The 19,898-nt window shown below is 38.8% G+C and overlaps 2 protein-coding genes across 4 annotated transcripts in view; one reads left to right on the top strand and one right to left on the bottom strand.

Annotated features, from left to right (window-relative positions):
• The window catches only part of LOC129787507 (C2 domain-containing protein 5), a 970,947-nt gene that overhangs the window by 819,619 nt on the left and 131,430 nt on the right, over positions 1–19,898 (bottom strand). The window lies entirely within an intron of this gene.
• The window catches only part of LOC129787722 (TWiK family of potassium channels protein 18), an 84,170-nt gene that overhangs the window by 44,996 nt on the left and 19,276 nt on the right, over positions 1–19,898 (top strand). For all 3 annotated transcript variants that reach the window (XM_055823474.1, XM_055823482.1, XM_055823488.1), the window contains exons 3-5: positions 6,364–6,945; positions 7,243–7,471; positions 7,559–7,761. In XM_055823474.1, the coding sequence (XP_055679449.1) occupies positions 6,681–6,945; positions 7,243–7,471; positions 7,559–7,761 (697 nt within the window). In that variant the 5' untranslated portion in view covers positions 6,364–6,680. The remainder of the gene's footprint in view (positions 1–6,363; positions 6,946–7,242; positions 7,472–7,558; positions 7,762–19,898) is intronic.

Genomic DNA, 19,898 nt, shown 5'->3' with positions numbered 1-19,898 from the left:
GGCAGGAAGTTGAAAGTAGGTATATCTCAAAATTGTCGCCGCAGGATATCTGAGAGAAAATGTTGCTTGAGAGGCCAAGAGGGGGATGAAGATATGGAAAAAAAAGAAAGCAAAACCAGCCCTTCGTGTCAACGGTCGCGCTGGGAGATCATCCATGAGGATAGGGATGGAAAATTGCAAAATCCTCCGCAATAGGATGGGATTAAGTTGAAAGAAAAGTGGAAATTTCATTAAATCGACGCGCTCTGTTAGAATGAAGGAGCCCAGGATTCACGTTTCGCATTCTGAAATGATAAAAGATGTGGCAATTCAATCTCGCTCGCACTTTCTCGCTTCTTGACGCGAGCATCGTGGCGAGAAACCAATCAGGAGGGTGCCGTTCCCCACACCTCCTGCCGGAGACAGCAATACTCGGGGTTGGCCTCATGATTTCCCAACATAGAAAGCTGCGTTGCGAAAATGTGTCCAAAATAAATGGATCCAAACACCAAATCATAAATCATTCTGGCACACAATATCACACACACACACACGCAGAACCTTCTCTCGAGGAATCTTTCTCACAGGATGGGGTTGATGGCGCGCATAGGGGTGGTATGTGGGGATGGGCTGTGACCCAAGAAAGTGGTTAGTATTTAATGGGAACAATACACATGAGATACTGCGGAGCAAATAATACTTCCAGGCTGTTGCCAGACGTTCATTATTCCTACATACGCGTCTTGTTCTCGGCATGATACGTGCCGAATGTGGGGATACATCCCATCCCCCCACTCAATCCCCCCTCACATACATAAACACCCTTTCGCACCCAAAACATCCAATTCACAGATTATTTAATAATTAATTCCTCAATAACTCGCATCTCTCCCGGGGTATCATTACCCGGGGCGCCACCATGTTGCCTCTAGTAGCAGAGATTAGGGTTGAATATTTTAGTGTTTTTGCCAAAGCGTCAGAGAACACAGCCAGCACCACCCACTCGATGGGCTGCAAACTGTCGAAAGTTTTTGATAGTTCTTCGCTTTTTCTTTTAACTGAGGGAACGTGCAAAAAGAAGTTTTTCTCGATGTGAAAGTTATGTACCCTCTTTTTCGGCCCAGAATGCTGCTCTTGAAAGATTTTCCTCTCTTGTCCAATTTCCGGTTGAACCTTTGTGAGGAATTTTGTTATTAAAAAACTGAAGTGTTTTGCAATATAGTTGGGAAATTACATATAACTAAAAAATAGTTTGAGATTATTATCACGGAAAATAAATCTGAATGAAAAATATTCTAATTTTAGAATTAATTATTCGAATTATTCGGGAATAATCGCTAATATTCTCATTACTTTAAATTAAAGTTCCTCAAAATTCTACTTGGAACAGAATTTTAAAATTACAACCTCCTTAGCCCAATTTTCAAGCCACATCCCTTTGAATTAATTTATCTTGTAACCTCGTTATTTCCTTTCGATTTTTCTTTCATCTTTTTTTCCTCAGCTGATCAAAAAAAATTTTTTTTTCATTTGAAAATAATTTTTGAAGGAAAATAGAGATGGTTTTTCTGATGATATAATCCATAGCAATAATCTCTTGAGAAAATCAACCATCACATTGGGATTCATGATGCAGCAGCGTAAGCAACATTTCGGGCGTCCTGCTGAAGAAAAAGGGATGTGTTTTTGTCCTGTGAGATTTCAAGATCCAGCCATGTCTCACAGAAGGAAGTCTCCCCCCATGGGAGGAGTGAAATCTCCCCAACATAATATACACAATTGGATTTTGGTCAAGTGGAATTTCCCAATATCAGCATGAAGGAGTGTAATACATAAAACACCCCACATTGAGATCCTTCCTGCTTCACCATCCTTCAGGATGAATTATGACAGAGATGAAGAATTCTTTGGGGGGAGGAGGAGGTGAGCTGCGGTGGATTTTTGTGGCTGGGTAGTGGCTATGAAGCTCTCGAGATAAGAAGCCAAAATCTTGGGTTGAATATACATATAATTATCATAGGGGAATTGCCTACATACAGCACAGAGAGCTTTTGGAGAGATGGAGTGATACGAGACACCCTCCCCCCGACCCTAAGCTCGGAAATGGATGATAGGCTGGCGAGCTAATCTGTTTCGATGGCGTTGATGAATGATCCAAGGGTGGCCCTTCATTGCGACGACAAATCCATAAAATAAATACTCCTGAGGAATTAATTAATCGATCATTAGGTGGGTATTTACCCTATCCTCTAGAAGTTCCCTCCAATTCTTTGGAAGTTTAGCCGAAAGGGGGTAACCACCCCTCGTTCAAAATTGATCAAATACTTCCGCTACTGTGTAAGCTACAAGTGGAATCTACTGAGCTTTTCTGCACGAAATAACGACTAATTAAATCATAGACTTCACCAGACTTTCCAGTCAAGTCAACCTGACGAAGGGAAGTTTTATTTATTAATTGAGAGCTTTATTTAAGTTTTTCATTCATATCTCTAAGGGAAAGACTTAATTTTCTTCCTATTCTATAGAAATATTCTCTGTGGGAAAAATTTGAAGCTCAAAAGAATCAATTTGAGCTTTCGTTCCCCTAAAAAACAGCAGCTAAAAAATATTGCAAATATTGAAAATACCAAGCAAACACCACAAGCAACCCCCAAAGATTTTTTTGTAATAAAAATTTAAAAGAGAAACTGAAGAAAATTCTCCATGGCGTTAGATTTTTCGTAAAAGATTGCCAACCACCACTCTTGCTCTAACGATGGCGGGGAGTGTGCATGACGGATGTGAAATGTAATTATTCTTCACTGTGTCACCCACTTCTGAATCACCGCGCTGTTGCTGGATTCACCATGAATAATTCACAGAATAATAAATAAATAAATAGCGAGGAAGTCTTTTTTTCGTCATTCCTCTTTACGGTTGACGCGGCCGGGGCAAGGGAACTTCAACACCATTTTGCTCTTGGCGCGTAGATCAACAGAATGAGCGACAATTTTGCAACCCTCTGATGTTCACCATCGTCGTCTCTACCTTTAGCCAAAAGCTCCACCACCACAACGCTCCCACACACACACCGGAAGGCAGCAGGGGTGGAAAAGTGTAACAAAAGCTCTCGCCCAAATGCTCCGGGGTGGATTTCGCCTGTTTGTCTCGTGGACATATGTGTCGCATATGAGCTTACCATGTCATCCCCAAATCACCGGAAACGGAACTTTTGCCCACATTAACACATCGCCAATCCGCTCTGCAAGTAAAGCATGGATGTCACTTCATGACCTGTCAGTTTAATTAGTGGCTTAGACAGAAAGCCACGTTTTAATTTCATCCCCATTTGAACTTACCTCGCCCCAGCCCACCCACCAATACCCCTTAATATGGTTTCTGACCACCGAGTACGGATAAATTGCTAATAAGACCCCATCCCGTATGCAATATTGTGATCCCCACCCAAAATGGCCCATTCTGTCCCACCATCATCCACATTTTCCGAGGGCTCATGTGAAAATTGTCAAAATATTTTGAAGTAAATGACTACATAATGGTTTTGCGACGGACATGCCTAATTTGGGAACAGAAGATTAATTGTGGCTTGTTGGCTGTGAAATGGGCGAGTTATAAAGTGGGAAGGATATTTCCACATTAAATTTATTTTTACAATGAATGGAGTGAAAGATTTTTTTCCTTTAATGCGAAGTTTCGGGAGCAGAATTTCCCTCTTCATCAGGTATTGGAATTTATGGGAGAGTAAGAGTAGTGTTAAAGGTATTCTTGGTTTTACATATGTATTTCCAACAATTCTATGAGCTTAATCGTAATCTTAAGATAGGAATGCAAAAAGCTTTATCAGTTTGTTTTCAGTCAAATAAAATTCTTGACTCAAATATTTTTAGATAAAATTTCGTTTTTTAAACCATAGCGGCCTTAATTACCGTCATTTGCTTTAATTAAGTTAAATAGAAAACCTTTAACAAGACTCTGTACAATGCTTAACTATAGAACAAAAATTACGAGAATTAATTTCCAGGAATAATGAATGAATGGCGCAAACTCTAAAAATGAAATTAAAAACTTTTATAAAACTAGTACAAAAAATGAGTACAATGTGTCGTCATTAATACAAGCAAACCAACCACTAATTTCTCACCCAACTTTTTATGCTGATCCAATGCAAATCCTCGTTAAATCCACTTGAGAAGTACTCCCAGGGTGACCTCTTGGTGGAAAAACGAGTAACAAATTTATCTTGTTAAACACCATGAACGACTCATTATTTCTACATAACACAGCTAGAAGTGTGGCTTTTTGCGCTCACTGAGGGAGGGTTGGGTGACGGAAAACATCATCCGGCACCAAGATATGAGCACAACATCATGAAATGACACGGCATGCAAATAACTTACGGAGAAAATGGCAAAAGAAGCAACTCCTTGGTGCGAGGGTGGCTCCTTTACAATGACTTTATGGCATGTTTAAGTAGTCAGCATGAGAAAAGGATTGAAGTAATAAACATTAAATGGACTTTTCAACTCAATTTCCTACGCCACCACCGGTGGAGGAGATAACAAGTGGTATAGGGTTTCATATTTTATATATTATCCCAAAAGCGGCTCACGTACCGTAGTCCCCATTTTTTCGGCCGCACCCTTCTGCCAGGGGAGTATTTTGCATAAAGTAAAAAAAGAAACTCAACGAAGAGGGTCCATCTCACCGGCAATTTGTGCTACGACAGTGGTGTGGGGGGGAAGGGGGGTTGAAAAAGAAATGGACCGAAGGAGGGAAAAGAAAACAGCTAACAAAAAAAAGCTCACAGTGAAAGTTCAGTGGACATTATCAAAAGGGTTGGTTTCGAGGTAATCGTTAAAGTTAACAATGAATGGGGGTGATTTTTTTATGAGTACGTTTTGAATAAACTGTGAGTATCGACTTTGATAAACTAATATTTCTTTTAAACTATCTTTTAGCAAGGATTTGTATGTTAATTTTGAAAAGAAAACTTAATATTTCTTTGGAAAAAAATAATTCTTGATTGAGCTTTTAGATAAGAAAATTTATTATAGATTGTAGTGCAATGGGGGCGCCTGGTATTCATCCCCGTTGCATATAGGAATGGGTGATAACTCCCATATCATGAAATGAAAAGCCATCAATTAGTTCTACCATTTGCTTCATTAATTAACTTTAATAAATTAAAGTGAAGAAACTATATGTATGAATAAAGTTAAAATATGTACATTCAGCGATGTGAAAATTCGAAATTCCCCTCGGACTTTTTTTTTAAAAAACTTTCTAACAATTAATTTTATTAAGTTAACTTAACCCAACCACTTTTACTCAACTTGATACGATAAGTAACACACTGAGGGGAATAATTCACCCCACATTTTGCTAACAGATGGATTATTTTGCTGCCACGGCACAAAGAATCTCTCTCAAATGATTAAACATTGATGAAATCAATGGCTTGTTGCACAAAGCCAGCACTATCACACCATGGTGGCAATTTAATTTTAAATTCAATACACTCTGAATTCATAAGCCCCCACAGCACTTTGCTGGAGCATTTCATGAAACTTTGAAGATTTTGCGCACACAGCGATAAAATCTCTCTTCACCCACTCCCGTGTGACAACCAGGCGACTCCACTGGAGCTTCTTTCTTTTTTTTTACATCTTCTCCATGTTACATATAGGAAATTCACCCCATATTCCCCCGCATTGGGTGGCGGGGGTAGAGAGGCGAGCTTGTGGCAAGTTGACGCAAATAGCGTAATAAGAAGATGATGAAACAGCATTTTTTGCTCCTTCTTAAATTCAATATCACGCAAAAGTGAATGAGGTGTAATGGCGCCAGTTCACCACTTGCCGACCGAGGATCATCCTCTCCAGCAAACCCACCCACAAGATTGTCATCTAGAAGATATTATCAATGATGTTCTTCTGACGCTTTTTTTTCATTTCTTTCTGCTTGCTACAACAGTCAGCATTATGCTCAATGTCTTATGGGAATTGTCGGGAGGGTGGGAAAAAAATTGTAAAGAAAATTTGTTGTAAAGAAAAAGGGTCGTGTCGCCGTGAAAAAGCCATGTTGTCTATGGCAGAAACATCTTGAGCATCTTGAGAATGTAAACTTTCTAAGAACTTTCGGAAACTTTCATTTCTTCAGCAAAGTGAAATTTAAAATCATGCTCGAAGCTTTTTGACTAAACTTTCCACTGTAAGGTGCAAAATGGGTGGATAAATTGTTTGCGAGGGAGGGGGAGGAGGGTGAAGTGAAAAATCAATTTAAATTCGCAAAACTCCATTCCGTATAAATTGCCTCTTCAACGACAATTTATCATAATCGATCTTCCGTTGAATTTATCGTTCTTTTTCTTGTTTTTTTTTACAGTGCGTTTCCAAGAGGTTTTGGTGCGTCAGAGAAGAAAAACTTGCAAGCAAGGGGGATTGAGTCAGGAGAGAATAATACACATGACCCTATGGCCCTCACGGGGGAGTGACAAGTGGTGTCCGTAGGCAAGAGGACACACAGCCAGAGAGTGCAAAAACAAAGCCAGGAATCTTTGGGCATTGTCATTTTGGGGTAGAAATGAGGTCATCAGTGGCATAAAGTGAGGTGATTTGTCGTCGTCAGAGGCACACATTGCGTGGAGGGATGATGGCGTGCCCTGTGGCCGTCGCGTGGTACCCGGGGGCTGAGAGATAAGAATGGGTGACAAGGAGAGTGGCCGGTATCACTGCTACGACCAATACCCACCGCTCAAGCAGAATAACACCCTGAAGCGCGAACCGCCGTCCTCACTAAAGGCGGGCACTTCGACGGGCAGCGGCGTCCCCAGTGGCGCAATGTCTGGTGCCCCAAACAAGTCTCGCAAGTGCTGCTCGTGCTTAGGACCCAAATCGGCACCCTTCTGGGTTGGCCTCCTCACCAATCTCGGTATCTGCACGCTGCTCTTTGCATACACGCTGCTCGGTGAGTTAACTTCTTCATTTTTTTGTTGGAAAATTCCTATTTTCACTGAGCTTCCGTTATTTATCCGCCATAATTAAATAAAAATTCAATATTTTTTTTTATAAATGAAAAATATTGCTGAGTAAGAAATTGCATTTTAGGTGGTACACAGAAGCTGTGCTATTCTTTTCTTCGAAAGAATCACAGCTAAAAGGGAGCTACCACTGCACACTCACATGTCTTCATCCCCTCTTAATGTTCTCAAAAGCAAATAATATTCTTTTGGCAATGAAAATAATTTATTTTCATCCCCTGCAGGCTCCTTCATATTTTTAGCCATTGAGGGTGGAGCCTCGACGATGCAGCAGAAAACTCTGGCGTCAACGAATCGACAAATGAAGCCATCACCTACGCCGGTACGAAGCGATAACGTCACATTTTCCCCAGCTGCCATTCAGGATACCCTCGAGGCACGTCAGAGAGCCGTTGAAAATATCTGGGACATCACAGTTTCCCTCAATATCTTGTATCGTGAAAATTGGACCAGGTACATGAACTAAGCGCTATATATGGGTTAATTGGGTTTCAAAAGTGCAATTTTTACCCTCAATTTCACTTATTTTTTTTTTTGCAGACTGGCAGCCCTGGAAATTGCCAGATTCCAGGAGCAACTCATTAAACGTCTCACGGATGACATTGCTGCCCATGGTGGTCAACTTGGGGACTCCGGGAGTCCTGCCATGGGGGCAGTAATTGTTCAATCCAGTCTCGGGCAGGAGTATGATTGGACTTTTGCCAGAGCTTTCCTATACTCGCTCACGGTGCTTACAACAATCGGTAAGTTCTGAATTTTCTAATATACCGTAAAGGATGGCAAGTTTATCCAAAAAAAACATAATGAATTTTCTCTGATTTCTCCAGTTAGAACTGGAGAAATCACGGTGATAGATCACGGATTGAATTTTTTCTTTCAATTTATTGAAACGATTTTCTAAATTTTCTTTTCTTAACTTTGAAGAAGCTCGAAAAATTAAGCCAGACCAGCTAATTTTGGCAAGAAAATTTGGATAAATTTGCCTGACTTTACTGTATAATGTGAAATTATTTAGTTATTGGTAGCCTGTCTTGTGGCACTAAATCGATATACTTTTTTTTTAAATGGGAAACTCTCGCATGAGGCTGTGTGACTCCAAATGGAAAAGTCTGCCATCATGCCATGAATATCAATCACATGAAGTGTATTGTTGTTGATTTTTATGTATTCGAGCAACATTTCCTCAAGCATTGCTCCAACATGGAGAGCACATATAGAGGATGCTTTTTTGGGGAGTGTGGGTAACTTGTAGGGAGTGGGTTTGCACCTTATTTATAGGTTTTCCATGTTCACAGTTCCGCATATGTGCTCTCGAAATGGCAAAAGCTCTTCCTATATGAGAAAATCCTTCTTGATTTCCTTCGGTTCCGAAAGTTGGTGTGACACGAAATAACAAACATATTCTAGGCCTATTGAAACCCATAGCACAATTGGATTGACCTAGGTATCGGTTCCACAAGCATACATAGCACAGATTTGAGATACTTCACTGCGGTACGAATGGGAAATTCTCAATGTCCATTTGACTCCTTTTCCCATTCATCCAGATCCATTTCTCCCTTTTGCCTTATAATTGCTATTGGAGGACATATAGTGGATTTTATCCCTTTTTCCTTCGGGATTTTAGTGGAGGTTTTTGATGTACAAAAGATCCTATATACACAGAAAGGAATGCGGAAAGTGTGTCAATAGCCTGTAGATTGACTAACGATTTAAGGATTTCCTTGGAGATTTTACGGACATTTAGTTTCTTTTTTTTAAAGTCCACAAAGCTTCATATATAGTTGAAAGCCACACACAGGATTTCTTTTCAATTAAAGCTTCAGCGTTGAAAATCTCTCATGAAAATCACACCACTTTACAAAATTCTCAATGCAGGAGAAATAATTGGGCACTTCCAAGGGTCCTTTAGTTGCAATTTCCTTTCACAATCTAAAGCTTTAAAAGTTCTCCACCATATATGCTGGAGAACTTTCATTTGTCTCATATGCGCCAGTACATCCACACCAAATAACTTATTTTTTGTGAAGCTTCCAGGCGAAAAGTGAAAAATGTTGTGTGAAAGTTAGTGACAAACCAATGGCGTAATGAGGGCACTCAATGAAACTTTCTATGGATGAGTAATTGGATGAGAGCTTTTTGGAAAGCTGCAGCTTTGCGTTTTGCCAAACAAGAGGGGTGTTCGGGGGGAGAGAGAAGCAATTTATATAATAGCAGGAAAACCATGTAGCAAGTGGATACAATTAATCCAGTTCCTGAGCGTGGAAAATTTGAATGGATGCAAGTGTGTTTCTATATTTTGCTTCCCCTGAAACCCGTTGAATGGGCGAAATTCATTCAAAATTTGATTCTTTCTTTCCACGTGGTGTGCTAAACAAAACTGAAATATGAGATTTTCCACAGAAGAGAGGAAAATTATTTGAATCAGATTTAGAGAGGAATTGATACTAAATTGGTAGCTCCTCATTTTGACGTGCAATGAGAAGAAGATGAACCATCAATATCCATTCTCTCATTATTTCTGCAAATTAAATGGTTGATGGTTCATTTTATATCCACTCGTGAAAGGTTTCCACAAAATTATCTCACAGCTTTCTCGCATTTGATGGCCATCCCACTCCCTGATTCTCCTTCCTGGCAGGCACTCTGGCTTCCAATCCAATCACCACAGAGTCGTAAACATTAATTCCCAATAAATGGGCTAAAGCAATAGGGGTGTGTGGGTGGTGCAAAAGGGGGGACGATGAAGATGCATTGTGGGGAAGGGCGCAGGAGAAAAATGACTCTTGAGAAAGGCGAAAGGTCCATTTTAAGGGGAGAGAGAGATTACGGGCAATCTATGAGATTAACCTAATGACACTCTTCTCAGTCTTTTAAACCACATCTAATAGGGCAATGGCTAGTTAATTCCCCGGACCCCTTGGGTTCACTTCGTATATATACAAGAGAATTACCTCATTGAGTGGAGGGAAAGTACCCCCAAAGACACGAAACTTACTCAAATGAAACATTCTCCACTCCGCTTGTGTGCGAGAGATGCTCCGGTCCCATGTTAGACCCTCCGAAAAGCATTTAATGTCACGAACACACAAATTTAGGGGGTTGGATTCTTTGAGGGTTCTGTGGGTGGTAATGTGGGGTATGGAGCAACCTGAGAATTTTCTCAGAAATCATCGGGATTTAGTGAGTAATTTACGAAACTTTGGTCATATACAAACTTTTGAGGGATTTTCTTGTGAAATTATATCCTTCACTGCAAAAGGGGTTTATTTAAAGTGCTATGCTGATCTTATTCTTCAACAACCTAATAAATTTTAATTGTAGTTCCAAATAAGCTTAAACTTTTTGAACATTGATTATCATTTAAAAATCACTTCAAAGGAATTTAAAGTTGATTAAAAATATCGCAAAATTATTCTACTTCATTTACTGAAAATAAATAAATTTTCCCTTTACCCAAAAAGCTTCAAATTTTGCAGCTTCAGAAATTAATTAAAGCTCCAGGGCCCCTCATAGTTTCAACAATCTCCACATTACCTATATATTATTTTATTCCATCCATATAAACTTTTCATTTAAAATAACTTCTTCATATGTAAACGTGATGTTTTTTTAACTTTTGAAAATGAATTAATAAACTTTTCCTCAATCTGGCAAGGAAATTTCTACAAAACTCCACTCTATTGTTGAACAATATATGTATCTACGTGTATGTATAGATTGCTTCTACCCCCTCAATCTCCTCAACGTATCCCAAATTCAAACTTCACAAACATTTAGAAGTGAATATAGAGCTCCACACACATATCGTAAAATGCAAAATTTCCCAGCTGCAGCATCATGTTGGACGTCGCAGGATATCATGATGGTGTACTTTCCATATTATTGTTCAATTTGCTCCCATTATCGCTGAGTGCATGTGAACTGATAACGCTAGTGGAGTGTGCGAGTTGTTTCTTGCAAACCCTCGACAATCATTTGCTGTTGCGACAAAAGGGTATATATACAACTGTACCATACTAACTTTCTGCACCACCACCCCCCCCCCCCGTGCAACAACCCTATTTGCATACATACATATACGTTGCATCCGTAGCCATATCTCGTCCACTGAGAACGATACGGGTGGAGTTGTTTTTGAATAGAATATGTGGCAAACATGAATTTATTCACAAAAGCGTGAAAGGAAGACATATGCTTATGAATTTGTTTTTGATTTATGTGGAGCTTGGACTTCTTGGTGTCTTGAAATTTTGAACGGGTACCCCAAGTTGGGATGAATTTATACCTTCGGGGAAGAATGTTATGGTGCGGTTAGACCGAAAATGCATCTTTTGGTGGCTTCTCGGGGCTTTTTGCACACCGGAATGATTAACAGTCCACCCTGATCATCGGTGGCTGGTGTGACACAATGAAAAATTGCACCCTCCGGCCCGGGGAAATGGGAGAAACAACGAAGGGCTCGAAGCGTGTACTATATCGCCGATTCTGGAGTAATTATTCCAATTCCATTCCCATCGATTTCCACACAATAGCGCACAGAGGGGTATGGGGTGAAGGTTGGGTGAAGGAAAAAGCTCCCAATAGGGTAGTCGTGCGAGGTGCCTAATGATGGGAGTTGGGGGTGTTGATAACGCAATAACTAATGGATATTTGTTGGCAATCGTCGTCGTAGGAATTGGATTGTTCGCACAAGGCGAAAGCTGCATCAGATAAATTACAACTCACAGCTTTTCTTATCGATTAGTCCACACACACCCTCGCGCTCTGTTTCTGCCATCCAACAAATTCATCCATCTCCCGGAACTTTCGCACCACCCTTCTCTCCATCTCTACCTGCAAAAGTGCTCTTGAGTGAATTGAATTCTTCCTGGAAAGGTGAAATAGGATTAGTTATTTAAAATGAATTTCAAGCTATGTTTGTGTTTTATATATTTTTGTTGTGCTGGAATTAAAAGGAAAGAAAAAGAATACGAATTAATTGGATTTAGAAAAATAATCTGTGACGTCTCTTGCTAAATATTGAAAAAGAATAATATAAAAAATCTTCTATTTGTCTCAAGTAATTAATTAAATTCTAAAGAATAATAAATTTAATAGAAAAATAATCGTATTGAAAATGTAGGTCAACATCTATGCGAAAGGTCTTAATATGTCAGAGAATAAAGAATTTTATTAAAATAGAAATTGTCTCCACTAAACTATCGTTTATACAATAAATTTCATTGGGATAGATTAAATTCTTTCCTAATAAATCAATTTATTTACCATATATATAGGTAGGTGCTACTACATAATTATGACTACGATGACATGACCAAATGATAAATTCTGCAACATGCAATCGCCATGAGAAATGGAACATTACCGATGGAATTGCATTTAGAGAGATGGGGTTTAATATATTTAAATTATTCCTCCGAGTGTGATGAATTAAACAAAATTATGCGCAATAGTGGTGCTGATTAGGTAATTATTGATAAACTACCTCAATATTCACATGCACACGCAGAAACTCATTCCCAATGCAGCTAAAAATGCTTTTTTTCTCTCACACTAAATTGAAAATGAATTTTCGCGCTGATTTTCATTATCGCATTTCCGTTTTGTATTTATCTTTTTTGCGGTTGGGTGATTTTTTCTCGTGCCAGATATCCACCCCCGGGGAAGTATTTTTAATTATCGAATCCTATTAAGTGAATGGGCAAATTAAATGGGTGTCAGAATGTTGAATAAATTTCCCAACAAGGGATGATCACAGAAAGTTTCTCCGCAGCACAATATTCAAAAGAGCCCAAATGAGCATGCTTATGATCCAGGTGTAGAAAAAAAACTGTGCAGGGAATAAAGGGAGAGATATATAACTCATCCTGCAATGAATATACAAAGTACTGTGCTATATAGAAAAATTCGCACAATTCACATTCAACCATCATTGCATGCTTCCTTAAACAAATACCGCGTCATATAACACTTCACGTGCGCCAAAGTGCAAATGTTAGCAGTTGTCTGTGCGAAGAAAAAACCACCATTCACACAGAAAATTCTGCTTGAATTGTATGGAATGCGAATGTTTTTTTTTCGCACCCCATTTTCCATGCAGATATCCGCGATAAAAACAACAACAAAAAGGATTGTGAGGGTGGGCTGTATGAGGGGTGGTAAAAAGTGCTCTATGAAAAGAATGCACACTCAATGCACATCCCGTCGATGAAGAACACACAAAAAGGACAACTATTCCACGGGGTGTGTGGGTGGTTGAAGGGAGAATCTGCGGGATAGGTTTTCGCTATTCGACAGGAAAACTTGCTAACGGGCGAAAAATTCACTGGGAGCCGTGGAATTATTTGCGGCAGATTTTCAAAAGCTTCCCATCTTCGAAGGAGTTTATTTATTTTGAGGCTGTCAAGGAGACCTTTTGACGACATTTTCATTATATTTTATTTATCTTCTTGAATTTTTTAAATTTTTTTTTTTCTTTATAAATAAAGTTAAGGGGTGTTTTATTTGCAGAATATTTAAGTTTTTTGCCGAATTATCTAAAAATTGGCAAATAATCCGAATATCAGATGAACACTACTTGCTAAAAAACCCAATACCTTTCTGTGGCTTCTATTTAACACTTTTATGTTTGAATTTAATGCACTTTATATGTTTTTGCTGCTTAACCTGAGCTTTTTTTTAAAGATTAAAAACCAGCTTGATTTTTGTCATTTTATCCTTGAATTTAGTATTAAACTTGAATTTAATAACTTTTATGCTTGAGTTTAGTATTTTTATATTCTTGCTCCTTAATCCGAGCCTTTTTAGGATTTAAAACTAAAAGGTTTATCTGCTGAATATTTTAATTTCTTTCATTAATATTGCTATCCGCCACAAGAATTTTCATCGGCTCTTACCTTCCAACTCTTGCATGGTGGGACAAGACAATACGGACAATACGAGTACCATGTAAAATCGCATGAATCGCACCCGGAGTCGATGTTTTGGCCATTGTAATGCCTTTCACGAGATACATCCTCTTGACATCAGCACGAGATGCTCCCCGTGGCTTTTGGTGGGTAACGAAGAAAGCAAGAAAAAAAACCCAACTACCATCTTCATCATGAGCTGCCTTTTTTTGTTATTCCTCATCCACTACCACCCTCGTGGGTTCTCCTTTTAATTCACATGATGGCCACATTCAGCGAGAATTTTTAAACATATAAATCACTCTGTCGCCCATCCCTGTAATGAAAATGGGGTGTTGTCTGTGCAAGGGCTCCGCTGGCAAAGAGGGTATATACCATACCCATTCAGCAGCACCCAGTTGTACCAAAGACAATGGAGGCGCCTAGTGCTCCATCCAATTTGTATGCAGATCACGATGGCTATATATGTATGGGTAGAAAAACCTCGTGCTGACTCGCAGACTTTTTCCGGCTATCTGGGGCCGTTGTGAAGTTGTATGGGAAAAAGCGCCCGTACAGTGAATTGGGAACAATGTCTAAATTTGTTTGTGAACTTTGGCATGGTGGTCCTCCCTCTCAAAAATTTATAAGCAATTTCCTCCAATGGGAATTTTCAACCAGTCTCCACCAACCTCGATAAATTCACGCGAAATCCCACGCCTTGCACCCCTTTGACACCACGTTTGAATTTCTCTCGCATAGTCGGCTTTCACGATAGTTTGCGCGGGGTGGGGGGATGGAGGGTTATTTTATGTCACCCCCGTACACACAAGTCCCAGGAATTTGAGACGAGAATTAGATTCGGTGGAACTCTTACACGTTGGGTCGGTAGCAAAGAGGGGGTGGTCGTAACTTTGAGGAGATCAAGTGAAAAGTCCATTTTCCTCCCGAGAGATTGTTTCAAATGGAAATTCTCTCAACTCCGTGGTTGGATATTGCGAAAATATACATTCATTCTCTAATGCATTTTGAACTGAAATGCATTTTTCAAGCAGCTAAAGTCTTGCCGTGGGAGTTACGATAATACTTATCTTGTGGGGAAAATATGGAAAATGTCAGAACATTATTGATTAAAAACTTTTTAATATTTTTATTGAATTTTATTTTTTAAAAAATCTTATAAGAATGAACGAATGAAATTAACCCAGATTTTCTCAAGAAATTATTGAAATTTATGTGAAAACTTCAAAACTGTCTAAAACAGCCAATTATTACCCAAAAATTCTTAAAATTGCGCACAAGATGTTTTTTTTAAAATCTTTTTTTAAATGGAAATTAATCTTTTTTTTTAGGAAAAGAAAACTTTTTTTTGCACTTAAAGTAGAGTAAGTAAAATTACCAAAAGTACATTACATTACAAAAATCATGATCATTTTGGCTTTCTATTCGACAATCAAGAGAATAATTGTTAGAACATCAAAGAACGTGATGCATACAGAAAATCCAGAGAATCATATCGTTTGTTTAATAGTTTGAATTTTATGAGAATCTATCCATGTATTGTGCATGATAATGTTCTTCACTTTTATATTTTTATGTTCTCTTCGTTGGAATTTATTGCAAAATCCAATTTATTTAGCTGAAATAGCAAAAACCGAAACTCAATGTAGGATTAATTAAAATCGATTCACTCCCCGTTCCTGCAAAATATTGACACCATAACCACCAAGCCCCAAAAATTCATTTTCTGTCGCTAAAATATTAGTTCAGTACGCTGTAATGCTGCAGAAAGTACATTATAGTGAATCACGTAGTGTGGAGTGCTTTGGTAATAAGCTGGCAATTAATTATCATAATCCATGGCTCATAGTATAAATCTCATGACTTTTTTTTCTGTAGCCCACTCACCGAGCGAAATAATTATGTCATGGACAAATAACAACCAAGCAAAAACTGATTATTTTATGAGCACCACAACCACTAATTTGCATCCCTCTCCTGGGGCGGTTGATTTCGTTGTTTGGTGTGCTTCTTTCACTTTATCGTATTTTGCATCGCTCTCTTGATGTGAAAATTTCCATCCCTCTAGGGATGTTGATAATATTGGACAAATAATTTTTCCTTCATGTCTGATGAAATATTTTTCGCCTTCACATTCCATGTTTATTTTTGTATTTTTTCTCCACTGCCAGTAGATGTGAAAACTCAATAGGAATTGCTTTCCATGTGATCAATAAATCGGACACGGTGGTGTGAGCCTTTGCAGATGCACTCTTGTGCAAATTTTCTCTATACTTTTTTTATTTGAGAGATTTTCTTGTGTGGGAACCATAGCACATTTATAACGAGTAATTGAGGGGAATTCCAGCAGATGCTGGAAATTACACCCATAGAGCGCTTCAAAAAGCATATAAGGAAATTTTTTCCCATTTTCTCTCAGTGGAGCGTGCTTGAAGGAGAACTTGGCAAAAATTGGGTGCAATAATTGAACATGAGGGATTCCCATTTACCAATGAATTCACCGGGAAATATTCAAAATGTCAATTTTTATGGGGTTTCTCTTTTTGCAAATTGTCTCGGGAAATTCACTACAAATGGGCGACTATTGTTAGAATGTCTATGGTATGTTAGGGAGTAGTGGATGGGGTAGTATCCATTTGGGAATATTTTACGTGATCTCGAGGAACAGAGTTCTAGAAGCAATTTTGCTTTATTTTTCGAAACGACATTACTTTTCATGTATTCACAGTGATTTCCGACACACTTGAATCCATTTTTGTGCTAAGGAGAAAGTATTCTTGAATATTTTTAACGGCAGATTGAGATAATTTTGCTTAATATTAAATTTTGAAGACTGTAATCACAATAGATGGCGCATAGAAGGATTTCTGATATATTTGAGTCATTTTTCTGGCTAAGAAAATAATTTTTCTTGAAGTTTTTATCAGGTAATGGTGAATGACGAACAGAGATATTTTTCTAGTCAGTTTGTAGCGTTCGCTTTTCCATAGATTTTCACAATTTTTCAAACTGTCGTAAATTTCGTAAGTTTCATTAAATTTTTCAGTCTCTCAACCTTAATATTGGCCAACTGCTAGAATTGTTTTTTTCTGAGGTTTTATGTGGGACAGATTAATGAGATTTGTGACGTCCCCTCCTCATTGGAAATTAATTTTAATATCAGTTTTGTCTCGATTCTCAGAGGACCCGCACGGAATTGGAGGGCCGAGCTACTGACCCCAAAAAGCCCCTAAGAATGTCGTGGAGTGATTCGCGCGTGAGTGGAAGAAAAAGGCCATTGTCTGGATTGAGCCGGAAGAGGTTGCCCCCGAAGTGCGAAGAAGAGAGGTGCCGTCGCTCTCCTGCCGGAAGGGAAAAGATGCTGTTGTCTACGATGCCCCATGTCGATGGATGTGACCCCACGGGCTCCGTGAGAAAAGGAAAACCCTTTCACTGCCGAGCCAATGGCAGAAGAAGGGCAGAAGTGAGTACCCAAAGGCGGAAGAAGCTTCTTCGCTGCAACATTCGTCGTGGGAGACGAATTCTGCGTGCTGTGCGTCGTGAGACCGACGATTGTGAAGATGCCCTCCACAGAGATGAGCATCAGGAGAACACCCAGTGGAGGACATGGATTCCCTCTCGGGACTGGGGAAAGCAGCATCAGGAGAACGCCAAGTGGAGGACATGGATTTCCTTTCGGGGATGGGGAAGGTCCTCAAGCCTGATGCCGAAGGATGAGCATCAGGAGAACACCCAGTGGAGGACATGGATTCCCTCTCGGGACTGGGGAAAGCAGCATCCAGAGAACACCAAGTGGCTGACATGGATTCCCTCCCGAGAATGGGGAAAGTCCTCAAGCCAGATGCCGATGGATGTCAATGGGACGTGGCGTGCGAGGAAACTCGCAGAAGAAACAGGAATCAACGGAAACCTGTATCAAGTAACTATGTTTCATGTTTAACAATTCTCGTCGAATGACGAGTGGCGCCCAACATAAAAGTCATTTAAAGTAACTTGTAAAATTCTAAATTTCAATCCTTGCTTTTCTTTTTCTTAAATAATTTAAATTAAAGTTGCCTACTTGTGGATAAAAGAAATGGTTTAATTCTTGCCAATTTTAATTATGAAAAACTGAAATCCAGAATAAAATTCCGTAGTGCAAAAGTAAAAAGAAAATCTTTTCTTTTCCATGAAAAGAGGTTCATTTCAAGTTATTCAACTAAAACTACGTTTCCACCATTTATAATGGTAGATGGCGCTAGGTTGAATATAAAAATCACAATAGATGGCGTGTATTTCATATACTTTCTATACTTTTAATATACAACAATAGACAACTAAAAGAGCCTATAAATAAATTTCAAAAGAAGATAATTCATAGCCTTGTTTTAACCCAAACTAATATTTTTTTTTTCAACTTTGTTATTTCATTTTAATAAAGTTTTTTTTATTGAACTTATTGAATTTTAACAACAAAAATAGAGAAATTGCATTCTCAAAACGAATTCCATTGTAGTGAATTTAAAATAAAATATATTGATGATGACCCGTATATGGAAAAATATGGTTCAGCATTGAAAATCCACAAAAAAACATATAGCAATGAATTAAATAAATAAACCGCCAGCAGCTTGCTAATAAATTTGACAAATCCAAAATGTACATAACATTGGAAAATGCTGCATTTCAATATCCGCCAAATTCATCCACACCCCCAATCCCCAAACCCATAAACAAGCTAAAGGGACAGAATTTTCGCACCACGGGGATTTTTTGCATACATACAAAAATGGAAATTCTACTCATAAAAACAATGTGAAATCTATTTAAATAATTACAGTGGTGTGTAATTTGGCAAAAATCCAGCAATGCACAACATAGATCGCTATTTTTGGTGATCCCACAATGGAAGTTTTGGGGTTTAGGGGAATGGCGCGTCCTTTCTTGATAAAATATTTAAATTGTAACTCGGGGAGAGCTTCTGGGGGTATTTTATGTTTGACTTTTATGTCTCACAATTACATTTCGCATCACCACACACATGTTTTGTGTCAAAGTTTTGGGTTGCTTTTGAGGGTGAGTGACGTCCACCCCCTGGGATGAAATTTTCCCCAGAATTACATCCATCCAATATGTGTATGTGAGGGGACGGGGTGGGAAAGGCGAAAGCTCCCAGTGTGCTGAATATGCGGAGAAAAGTGCTTTGAAAGTGATTTTCAGCGACTTGAGGGAGAAATTTTGCAGTAAACACAACCCCCCACAAATGACCCTTCTGCGGCTTCCTGGCGGGAGAGGGGTTAGAGAATATTTCCGCGATTTTACTGGGACATTTAGCAAGTTGTTAATATGGATGAGTGGATGACATGACCAAGTTTCTGGCTATGTTTTGCAACATATATGTATGTATATATCCTGAATAATTCATTTAGAGACATTTCGTTGAGTTAAACCATAAATGGGCAACTCTATTGCAGTTTATTTCACTTTTGTGCCAAATCCACACAACTACATTTAATGTGTCCCGAAAATCCCTCAGTTCTTTTTAAGGGGTGGGGGTTGAGGGTCGATGGGAAGGCTGGCAGAAGATAATATAGGAATTTCCCCATCATGGCCATAAAGCAAAGTTTTCTCCTAAATATGCCACGAGAAAAATTTTCTTTGTGGGGAAAAATATGCGACAAAAATAACGAAAGGTTCTTTTATTAAGACATTCTTCTTTATGTTCTCGCAAATAATAAAAGATTTACATAAAATATTAATATTGGGGATATAAAATTACTTTATGAAGTAGGTATTGCCATGGAAGGGAAGCAAAAGGAAAAAAAAACACACGATGATGGAAAAAGGGCTGCGTTTCCCAAACAATTGCGGGAAGAGAGTGTTTTTCTCCCAGATAAATTCATTCGCTCTTTATTCACCACAAAAAGCTCACTGAAAATGAAAATTTTATTAATTTCTGCCTTTCAATTTTTTGGGAGACAATTTATGGG

Source organism: Lutzomyia longipalpis, chromosome 1, assembly GCF_024334085.1.
Source record: "Lutzomyia longipalpis isolate SR_M1_2022 chromosome 1, ASM2433408v1".
NCBI lineage: Eukaryota > Metazoa > Arthropoda > Insecta > Diptera > Psychodidae > Lutzomyia > Lutzomyia longipalpis.
Note: the sequence above shows the minus strand (reverse complement) of the source record. Positions and strands in the feature narration are given on the sequence as shown.